Consider the following 12043-nt stretch of genomic DNA (forward strand, 5'->3'; position numbering starts at 1 on the left):
AGTGTTTCTTGGCAGGGCTACGATCACGGCGGTGGGATTGATGGCCAGGACAGGTTGTGAAAGCTCTGGCTCGGGAAAGGCCTCAGCTGACACCAGCCTTGGACTCAGAAAAGGCCCAGCTGAGAAAACCCACTACATTACAAACAGAGCTGAAATAACACTTCAAAAATCAAGCTTTTTCAGCTGTCTTCCCTGCTTCAAGTGTACATTTCGGCTATGAATACCCAGACGTGGACAGAAACCGAATTCTGGATTGAGACGGTTTGATTACAACAGTAAAGGGCATGCATGGCGTGTTCTCATCCGGCAACCCGGGACCATTTCCCATCCGTTTGTGTCCGTGACTTCATCAACATAGGGTCCTTTTTCTTATTCATCTGGGGACTCGTCTAGAACAACCTCCTGTAAAAGGCCACAGCAGCATGCTCGTAATGAGGTCAGGACCTGTTGCTACACCAAGGATTTCTCTAATCAGGATGAAGATAAACTGCTGTCACGAAATTGAATGTTGCAACCGACCTCCGCTGCAACCCAACCCTAGATGACACAGTAATAACTTTGAAATTAATAGATAGGAATATGAAGAAGTAAATGCAATAATCTCCTTCAGATTTTTTTCTCTTCTTTTTCCACCTACTGCTCTTTTTGTATCTTTGCTAAACGTGAACAATCTGTCCACTGTACTCCTGTACAAAATGTGATGTGGATACATTACATAATAAAAACACAATCTGTTCATATTTGGGCTATCACGGTGGTCTCTCAGCATTACTGCTAAGGCCTCTGCAAGTCTGAGGGTCCTTCAGGGCACCCAATTATATCTCATTATATAAGAGCAAGATATCTCTAATTAACATTTTTGTAGGGATTCTGAATGTTTCAAACAAGGTTAACTTGTCAAATAAATGTTAGGGTAGAACCTGCCTTTGGATCAACGGTTCTCAACATTACAACAAATGTAATGTCTAATAATCCAGCCCGATTTTCTGAATAATAATGCGCTATTGTTGCCCTTTTATTTCAAAATCCAAAAATAAAAAACACCCATTAACAATGATTTTTTTTTTTTTTTTGCAATGACAGGAAAATAAATAGCCTTTATATGTAAATGCTTAAATAGAGCTGTCCACTTATGCAAAAAAGAGGCACTTCAGCAGATATTATGTAGTCATTAGAATGGTCCCTTCTCAACACCATTCCCCAGCTATATTTGAACCTGTATTGCTCAGAGGCTTGAAGACGGATGATGCGTAAGTAATGGTGTGAACTATTTAGTGAGACAGATGCCTTCACATCCATTTATTGAGATGGATATGAAGGAAAAAAATGGCACCCAACTGTGTTTAAATGGTTGATTTGAAACCCGGTGGAGTTAAAAAAAAAAAAAAAAACCTTTTTTTTTTTTTCAGAAATAAGCCATATTTTCCTATCATGTTAATGCAGTCAGATACACACAGGGGTTTTTTTTTTTTGTGGTGGCTAAGCTGGGTGCAATCCATTAGTCGTAACCCTGGTTACTCCATGATCCCCTGAGACAGAGGGGTAAACTATGTTTTCAGAATATGCCGGGAAGCAAATGTAGTTTGGAGAGATGGGATTTGAAATGTTTTTAATTTGGCTTCCAATGTCATCTCTCTTCAGAGAGACAGATTTTACTATTCAAAAAGGTCCCATTACATTTTGGGGAAAGAACATTCGGTGCCTAGGAACATTGGGCCAGATTTTTGTACATGAAGCCCGCAGTGCGGCCTGACGTTGGTGTGTTGGTGCGGTCGCAGTCTGCCTGAAATCAACGTCGTATTTACCAAGGCTACAGCTCATTACGCAATCAGCGAGCAGGGATGCCCACTAACCACATTTTGTCTTAAACAGTGGAGTTAAAACATGTGTTTAGTGCATTGAATATCTTCACTGCGTGTATTGGCTGCCACGTAAAAAGCGCATCCTGCCAGCGAGAGAAAATGTGTACATATTCCTGCTGTGGCGATTATTTTCGTTTCAATTAAATATGAGGTGTAACGTCGCAATGGGAGACAGAATGGGTTGGTTGTGTTGGAGACATGACAAATTCTATTTTTCCCAGGGGCACTATTTGTATGGCTGGTTGTTTGTCACAGAAGACTTTCCCCGTTTCTTTTCTGTGATTGTTTTGGAGGATCCAATCGAAACAAACACACATCCCGATTTTTTATTATTTTAGCAATGCCAGTTGGGCATGCTCTTGTTTCTCACAATGTTCTGTTAAAGGCAAAAAGCATGTCTTTCTGTGATGGACAAGAGTGATGAAAAGCAGCATATCAATGCATTCAGCCCACTCATATTTTTTACCAGCAGTAACAATTATTTAACTTGCATGATTTCAGTCATTTCCCACAGCTTCACATGAGATATTGATTCATTTCAGAATATTATTTTCTAAATATGTTCTGTGACAAAAACCCAGCCTTAATTATTGCTTGGCTGCAATCATTAATTAATATTTCATATTAATAATCTGTTTGATGATTTCTTGGATTTGAAATAGTGTGATTTTTGTTGCAAAGATTATTTTAGGTTGTCTCAAGATCCGGAGCCTGTGTATCTGTCTGGCTTGCTCCTCGGTTTACACCTACTATTTAGAGGCAGATAAATTTGACCCTCGTTAATTGCGTGAACTGCAGTGAATTGAACAGAATACATAATCAGCAACAGTTATAATGTCTCCGCCCTTTATTTGCTTTGTAAATCTGGCCCATTGTATCTCTAGCCACGCGTGTCCATGAACACTAATGTTAGTTCATTTTATTGTTCATTTTGTTAGTTCATACGTTCAGTTTTTTTTGTTTTTTTTGTTTCAAATAAACAGTTGAAATAAAACAATCACTCTTAAAGTGCAGACTTTCAGCCCTAATTCTTAGGGTTTATACCATATAGGGTAAAGCGTGTAGGAATGACAGACCTTTTTATACATAGTCCACCCAATTTCAGGGGACCAAAAATAATTGGGCATTTGGCTGCTCAAATGTTTCTAGGACAGATGTGTCAAAACAAACTGCATAACCAGTGTTATGCCGACACACACCAACATATACCAGCATAACCTCAGAGGGTTCACCACAAAATGTAAAGCCTTGACAAGCCTCAAGAATTGAATGGCCTGGTTACAGTTACAGCAAAAATGTACATTAAAAAACCTGTAGAGTTCTGGACAGATGATGATCACCTGTACCAGAATGATGGAAAAGGGAGAGTGTGGGGAAAAAAAGAACAGCTCATGACCCAAAGCATACCACCTCATCTGTCAAACATGGTGGAGGTAGTGTTATGGATTGGCCATGTATGGCTACCAATGGAACTGGCTCTCTTGTGTTGATGATGTCACTGCTGACTGCAGTAGCATGATTAATGCCAAATTATACAGAAAACTATTGTCTGCTTAGATCCAAGCAAATGCATTAAAACTGATTGGACAAGGCTTCATTAGGCAGCAGAACAATGATTCAAAACCAAAGAGTTTTTTCAGGCCAAGTCAATCACCTGACCTCAATCCAACTGAGCGTGCATTTCACTTGCTGAAGACCAGACCGAAGGCAAATAGCCTCCAAAACATTCTTTCTATCATCTTCAGCACCTGCAATGCCTAGCTTCAGTAGACAGCTGGTTAGGAGGCATTGCCTGATTTAAAAACTGAAAGTAGATCATTTCTCTTGTTCAAAACAATTTCTGAACTCAAGATCAGTATGAAAATACTGCAAGCTTCCCATTTTTTGAAGGCTCTAAAAATTGTCCCAAAGTATTACTATCGGGGCCGTCTCTGAGGATGCAGCAAAAGGATATCAAACTGAATTCTGAAATGATCAGAGAACGTATGGTCTCTACATATTCATGATCATCCAAGACTATCTGAAAATAGGACCTGGGTTCAAAAATACTTGAATACTTTAACACTGATCATCAAATTATTTACATTTGTTGTGGACAACATTTTCTTCTTTCATGTTATTTCAACGATGACTACGCATGAGACGAACAGTAACCCTTATAGGATAAAATAGAAGAAATGAAGTGTGGAAGAAATGCCCAGATATTGTATCATATTGAGATTACCCACATAAACCCTAGTAGGACTGTTTTCGCAAGTACAAACAGGGGATATAACTGTGGCTTTGTCAATACAGATATTCTTACACAGTCTTCAGGGTCATTGTCTCTGTATTGAACTGTCACCGCACAGCCATCCAAGTCTGTGGACCTGCTGCTACTTGATTTTGTTATTCATTATAGCGCCGTACCTACCGCGGGTTTCTCACTGGAGCTAAGGGCGCCGCCCATTGCTGGATGCCTGGTGGATAATCTTCCCTTGAGAAGGTGTCTGAATGTTACCCAGGTCTTGAAGTTACTAATGGCGCCTGTTTATCTTATCCGGTGATTAAATAAAAGAGGTTCAACCAAGGAAGGAGGTACTTTCAATCCATTAGTCACGTAGATAATAAGCCCATGTATATGCCATAGGATGCCACTCGTTTGTATCTAGCACATACTGAATCCTTTGTATAGTCGGAGGTGGAAAAAATGGTCAAGACATTTGCCAGGTGTTTTATGTCTTGGAAGCTATTATGTAACCGACAACACAGACGCAAAGTATTTTCATATGATGATATCCATTAAATAATAACTACTGTTTAAATATGTGGAAGTCAAAATAACATCGAATTTGTTTAAGAACAGAAAGGAATTTGATTCAGTTGAATTTGGTTCTGAATATTAATTAATGACACATTTCAATTGAATATTCAAAAGTTAATTTCATAATTTTCATAATTTTCTCTCACATACAAATGAAAGCAGCTTTTTTCCACACACTGTTCATTTAAAATGAGTTAAAACTGGATTATTACATCTTGGAAATAACACTGGATTTTACAGAAAAAACAAAACAACAACAAGCAGTGCAGCCCTGATTAAACATTCAGCCGGGGACATTAATCGAGTGTGAGAGGACTGGGAGCTGGATGTCCTCGCGAGTCTGGCCTTCCCGCGTCTGATCGGCCGTCTCTCTGTCAGCATATCCGTACCTCGCCCTGGGTCCCTGAGAGCAGCTTTTACTGCAACAAGCACAACACTCTTCATGAACAGGCTCACGGAACGGAGAGGCCGGACGGAGGCCGGGGCCTGTCTGCCTTATATAAGCCTTCTCACGAGAACCGAGAGCAGGACGCCGTATCATCCTCGCCGGGGTGGAATCCTCCGGTGAAAATGTGCATGGATCACCCTGCTTATATAACCTTATGGATAGCATGTCTCTACAGGATGCTAACACTGTGCTTCTTCTGCCCATTTGTTTACAGAATTTTATCCCTGGACCATTTTTTGTACATTATGGCACTTAGCAGGTGCTCTTATATGCAGCAACGCAGGTACATAGATTGCATCTTTGCATACAATCCATTTCTACAGTTGTCTTTTGCTAAAGCAGTCCAGGTTAAGTACTTTGCTTGACAGAGTCCTAGTAGGGCATCACACCCACACCCAAGCCCGGTTCCCTTTATGCTAGACTGCCAACATTAGTGTAATTTAATGTCTATGTGGGGACCAGTGACAGGGCAGTCAATAGTCCAGTCGTCTGTGTGTACAAGCAGGATCCTCAGCATTAAAATTTATGGCTACATGGTATCTTTTGTCTGGTTTTTTATTTTTTGGTATTTCAGATGTCTCACATTATGAAATACATTATCTGCAGAACTCAGTTACAGATCTTAAAAAGATGCAACCTTAAATCTGACAGCAAAAGCGACACAATTTGAAACAGGGCGTGCAGAACGCCCTGTAGCGCGCAGAGAGTGCGCTTGGTGAGACACTGGGAGCTATCGGAACACAGCCCGCTGTAAATCCTGGCACACTGAGCTGTCCATTATGCTATGTGCGAGGGCTTTCACGGTGCGGTTTTGGGTCGCCTCTCCTGGATCCTGTCTCAGCACACTCCGTGGCTCAGCCACACATCAACAGCTCCACGACATCTCCATTACCGCTTCCTCTGGCACGCACGACCAGCCCAGTAATGCCGTAACCATGGCGCCCCTCCGCCAGCTTGCACACAGAACGAGCTCGCCTCGAAAAACCGTTCCGTCGGCAGCCAATGCAATTCAACATTTATCCAGATGTTTTTTTTTTATACGTGTACTATGTAAAAGGTACATCTGTGTTTTTGAAGTCTACAAGCAATATTGTAAATACAAAAGTGAACACAGCTATGTTATTATTATCAGTTAATGGAGTACATTTGATGATAATTCAATTTGATTCAAATTTATTTGTAGAGTGTTTTTTACAGAAGACTGTCACAAAGACACTTTAGAGTTACAGGGTAAACACCAGGCCCGAACCCCCAAATAGCACATGAGGTACAAACTCCCCAGCGGGAAGAAAAATCATCAAATACTAATCCTGAAAGATGCTTGTGTCAGTATTTAAATCATTCCAAATGTCTAAATGTCATAATATCTGAATGAATCTGTTGCCTGAGTATCACTGAGTGTGGTAAGAAATAAAAAGAAGGAAAGAAAAATGTCAAATATCAAACTGAATCATGTCAAAAACAGAAATAGAGAATTTGGATCACCTGGGAAAGTAAAAGTCGGTAATATTCAAAAGGACATGAAAATTAAACCCCATGTTATAAGAATGTAACGTTACGTATACACCCTTTTAGCCGTCTTCGTTAGCACATTTCTGCTATTATTTCCTAGAATTTTCTCCAAATTTGGAATGCCCTGTTTGATTCGTTTGGCCAGTCCCTTTGCTGCAACCTCATCAGGCTAGCTCCTGCACCCTCCAGAATGCACAGAGCCAGTCCTCCAGCTCTGTCTTCTCACTTCCGCTGCTGTCCACCATCTCAGCTGTGATCCCGTTGCTGCTCCACAGCAGGCGGTAGACCAGCGGAGCGAAGGATGCCCTCCTGTGCTCTGAGGAAGGGGACTTCCTGTGAAATTACCCCCCTCTCAGACAATGCTAACGACAGTTGTGTGTCATTCTGTGGGAGACCTGGCAACAGGCGAGTGGCATTGGCAGGATTATATTCCAGACAGTGGGTTGTATTACCACACCAAGACCAATACTTTAGCTGCTGCGTGCATCATCTGGGAGTCTGCGATTCATTCGTTTTCTCACTGTACTAGACTTTTGCCGTGGAACGGGAGGCTAGCCGCTAAAAGCGCTACCGCTGAGAAACAGAGAGGGGTTTTGTGATGAACTGTGATGCTCGAAGCCAATGGTACTGGCGCCCCGAGTGTTCCTGGCGTGCAGCGGTCAGAACACGCGTGTATCATATGAGGAAAAACAGATAGAGCGCAATCCCCGGGCCAGCATTTAAAATACACTTTTTTCATATGAGGAAAAACAGAGAGAGTGCGTTCCTCAGGCCAGCGTTTAAAATCATCCGTGCTGGAAGGGGCAATTTCCTGGCTCTCTCTCTCCCCTGTAGAACGAGCGACTAGGGGCACTTGACCTCTTTTATAGCTTTGAGGGAGAGGCAGGCATGAGGCTCGTGACAGGAAATGTAATGAAATCTCCCCACCCTGTCCTGTACTGTACTGTATGTAAGGGCCTATGCTATCCACTTTTACAGAGCCCAGTGCCACCGGAAGCAAAACTGTATTGCTTAAATTCACTGCCTTGGCTGAATAGAATTCAAATTATGTAACCCATGAATAAAATATTAAGCCTGTTTTTCTGCTCCATTCAAATATGGCTTTTTTTAAGAAAACATATTTCGGATCATGTAAAGTGACTACATGAGCATTGATTTGAGTGCATTTTGCACATTGGGGGAATCAGTTTTTGATCATGCATGCAGTTAGGTTTACATTGTTGACAATAGCATGCGAAGCCTTCTGCATGCACTAAATTGTGATTTTCAAAGTTAAAAATGTTAATTGAGTCCCTGTCGTTTGTAGAATAACTTCCAGAAACAGAGTTAAAGTCTCCCAGTGAACAGATTAGCATCCCTGGCCTGGAGCAGGATTCCCAGGGGTCACTCACAGTCAGACAGTCCAGATAAATGAAGATAGATCTGGGCTATTTCTACAATCATGCTTGATAACAAACTCTGAACAAACACCGCACCGTTTTAATGGATTAATGCTCCGCCTCAACCTTACGCTGACACATCGTCAATTCACCGAAGGTTCAAGGGAATCTCAGATCTGATGATTTCCACCCGCAATTCAAAATAGCACTGGATTTATGATTCATCCATAATTCAGGGACGTGTACAGTAAGCTCTGCCTTGCCTTGTGAGTACCACATGCAAACCAACCCATTATATTGCTGAATAATTAGGTTTTTTTGTGCGCAAATGTCAGTATGTACAGTAGCATGCAGTTAAGCATAAGCATTACTGAGCAAAAAAGATTTGAAAATATTTCTATTTGAATATCATAAGGGCAGAATAATTACTTATTTGAACCAGACTAGACCAGACTAGACCATCACTTGCCCCCATAATATGTTATGTGGACAGTAATTAAAGAGCATTATTCACGACGGTACAATCAGGAAATTCTCCAGTGCAATGAAGGAGTGATAGCCAGCCTACATGCATGTGACGAAAAAACGTGATAATATAGATTCACATTAAGATAAAATGACTGCATATTTTTTATTCCCGTGAGAGTACCTTTCAAAGTGGCGATCGCAACGCTGTCTCTCTCTCACAAAGCTTTGGCAATGAATCTATTTTTTGCGGAACATAAACAAAGACCAAACAAATGCGATCAGACAATGGGGCAGGCGGCAGTAAAAATAGTTTTTTTTTTTTTGGCCCTTTGCGAACGCTTTCATGAATAATGAAGTGTTCTAAAAATGAGCTCGCCGGAGCCTGCTGGCACCCCGCTCACACTGGGCCTTCCGCGAACGGCCCCGAAGACCGCGGCTGAATCAAAAAAAAAGCGCAGCCTAAATTAATACCAGTCATATAACCGCGGACAGCCCTTCCACGTGTCACCTAATGCAACGCTAAGCTGAAGTTCTAAGACAAATGTGCCATCGACCGCAGTAAACCGAAGAGATGTTCTCGTGTCCGATAAAGTGCGTCCTTTGGAGCTCGCACGGCTCGTGAAAAGAAAAGAAATAGATTGTTACAGTGATTATCTGTGATGATGGGCAATAAAGCTTAGTGTTAAGAGTTTTATGGGAAGCAGCCATATTTGTGTTATGATAAAAGTGAACAACAGCGGTAGGGTACTTTGTGAGGAAAATGTCTTCCCATTCTCCGTTCAATGTTTTGATTCAATTTACAAGACCTTTGGTGAATTCCTAAAACTTTTTGGCAGCATGTGTCTTGAGCACATGACCATATGATTTAGAGAAACCCGGTCAAGACCAAACCAATGTCCCACTGTTTCAGTGAGTAGGTCTGTATGGCATGATATGGGTTAAGTATGAATTGTGGACCACTTACGGCATATGCAAAATTCATTTCACACAATCTGACCTTGTGGAGCTGCTGGTTATGTATGAAATGAATTATGCATACTGTACTGCTATGTGGAATTTAAAGCACGGCTGCATTGTTCAGAACTGCAGTACAACCTAAAAGATTTGCAACCTAAAAGATTTTTCATTTAATTTTGGCATTACAAAAAAAAAGTCTATTTTCATTAAAACTGGTGAATCTTGACATAATTTTCAAAGGCTTTGGACGTTTCTGAATTGCAAACAAAACAAAAAAACCGAGGTTTTGTTTGCAATTCCGAAATGTCCAAAGATTCACCAGTTTTAATGAAAATAGCCTTTTTTTTGTAATGCCAAAATTAAATGAAAACATTATAATCTATAGGTTAATGACATAAAGAAGTCAGCCTACATGAATCTTTTTTCTCTTGATCGTGATTTATCTCATGATCGTTTCATTATCCTTTCTCTCATCATCACAACTTAGAATATCTTGTGATTTCAACATACAGTAACTGATTTTCCTGTATAGAGATAATCTCCACCATCTGAATGCAAAGTGATTGTGTGCGATAGACTGCGGATAACATATGCTACCTTGCCCCGTGGCAGATTCACTTTTAGTGTCCTTGTAGCACTTCTGTGTTCTTGCAATTTGCCTCTCCATTCAGAGTAAGACTTCCCATCAGCACAGGTGTGTCTACTCAGTGGGACGGGGAAAAGAGCCACTTGGGGCGTGCGCACTTCCGACCTTGAGTTCTAGCCATTTCAGTGGAAAAGAAAGGAAGATGAGAGCCAAAATGGACGCTGACGCTGCTCCCCCTCATCTGAACAATAATGGGGCAAAAAATATACAGTACAGTCTTCCCTATGTCTGCTGATTACAGGGAAAATGAAAAGGTACTGAGGAAGAAAGGCACTAGAATAACACGGTGAACGATGAGTTCAGAGGAAGCCTGAGGTCCTGGGCAGCAGTGAAAAGGGAGCTGTGGTCTGTGTATAGCGCACCTATATCATATCTGTGCCGGGAAACACTCCTGGTCAGGGAACGCTCCGGCTAGAATTAATGAACAATCAGCACCAGCAATCTGCACATGTGTTCAATCTACACACACGTCATTTATGACGCAATGTTCAATACTAGTCAGAGAAGATATCCACAAACACTTAAAAAAAAGAAAATACCAGTAAGTATAAATGCCTAATGGTAAATATTTTGAAGTTGGGCAAAAATTCTTACTGAGACTTCTGGTGTTCGGAGGTCTGAAATGCATAGACTACAGCTGCAATTGAATAATACTACCTTTTATTTTATTTTGGGTGTGTATTATATTTCCTTCCATTTTCAACATTTTGACTGCCCATTTGTATGTAAGAAATATGTAATCTGAAAACATTTGAGAGACAGATACAATATGTCTCGACAGACTACATCAGATTTTAGGCAAAAATGCATGGCAATCAATTTCATATATCTAGTCCTTTGCCCACATGTTTTCTGTAATGGGCTGACATGCAAGCGTAATAGATGCTACCGCACATTAGAACAGCACGACATGAGGTATTTAAAAAAGGAAAAAAACAAACGAACGGCGTGAAAATGTTTAAATACTTACAACCATACCGTTTAGCGACACCCAGCAATCTGGAGGAAAGTCTTGAAGGAGTGGCACCAGGAACTGGAGACAACCGTCCCAGTGGCAGAGCAGAAGCATCATTCCAATGAGATTAAATATTCTTACCACAGCACTGGCCAGGTCGTACGTCATATGGAAAATCTATCAAGAGAAAGCACAGACAAAAGGCATCGATCAGAATGGTGTGCACATCTCACATTCACTTGCACAAGTCACATATTTCCTCACATTCTGATAGAAGGGCCGTTTATTTTTTTCATTTTTTTTTTTTTTTTTTTTAATGTGTACCCATGTCATGGGGCTCTCCTTCTAGCAATAACACCTCAGCTGATTTCATTTTAAAACCTTGTCATTCATTTTCACACTGCTGCAGTGAAAATGGCTACTAATGTGAAAATTATACGTTGTGTTATGTTGTGTTTTGAAAGCTGCCTTCTGTAATTCACGTTCTATAGTTTTTTTTTAGTCACAATGACCTGCGTCTGCTGGAGCTGATAACGCTGGCGATTCTGCCCTTAGTACAGTAAGGACGTGGGCTGTGTGCGTTCAGTGAAATGAGCTCTGTTACCCGCGTAATCAATGAAAATAAGCACAGAAACTACAATGAAACACACCACCCGCTGACAGTAGAAAACAAATGGTGTAGAGAAGTATTATGGACTGTTTGCTTTCATACTGTACGTCTCAGTTCTTGTTGCAGGTATTTCAACGGAAACAGAATCAGGCTTTTGCCTAACACGGTTCCAACTCAAACTCTATTGTCCAGAAAGGGTATGAGGACTCAACGCACAGAGATGTGGCATATATAGAATAATCAGAACGTGTATATTTTGTTTGAAACATTCACCTACGTTTTTCACACGGCATGCCCCGCCCCTGTCACCACTGCAGTGTTTCTGTGGCACAACAGTTCGGCCGCAGAGCTGATTTCATTATATCCTCTTACATTGGGAGGATTATGCTCACTGAATTTATGA

The 12043-nt window shown here is 41.0% G+C and overlaps 1 protein-coding gene across 1 annotated transcript in view; it reads right to left on the bottom strand.

Annotated features, from left to right (window-relative positions):
• Positions 1 to 12043, bottom strand: part of LOC133142412 (potassium/sodium hyperpolarization-activated cyclic nucleotide-gated channel 1) — an 81566-nt gene that overhangs the window by 37909 nt on the left and 31614 nt on the right. The window contains exon 3 of the mRNA XM_061263607.1: positions 11046 to 11207. Coding sequence (XP_061119591.1) covers positions 11046 to 11207 — 162 coding nt within the window. The remainder of the gene's footprint in view (positions 1 to 11045; positions 11208 to 12043) is intronic.

The sequence above is a fragment of the Conger conger genome, chromosome 12, assembly GCF_963514075.1.
Source record: "Conger conger chromosome 12, fConCon1.1, whole genome shotgun sequence".
Lineage (NCBI taxonomy): Eukaryota > Metazoa > Chordata > Actinopteri > Anguilliformes > Congridae > Conger > Conger conger.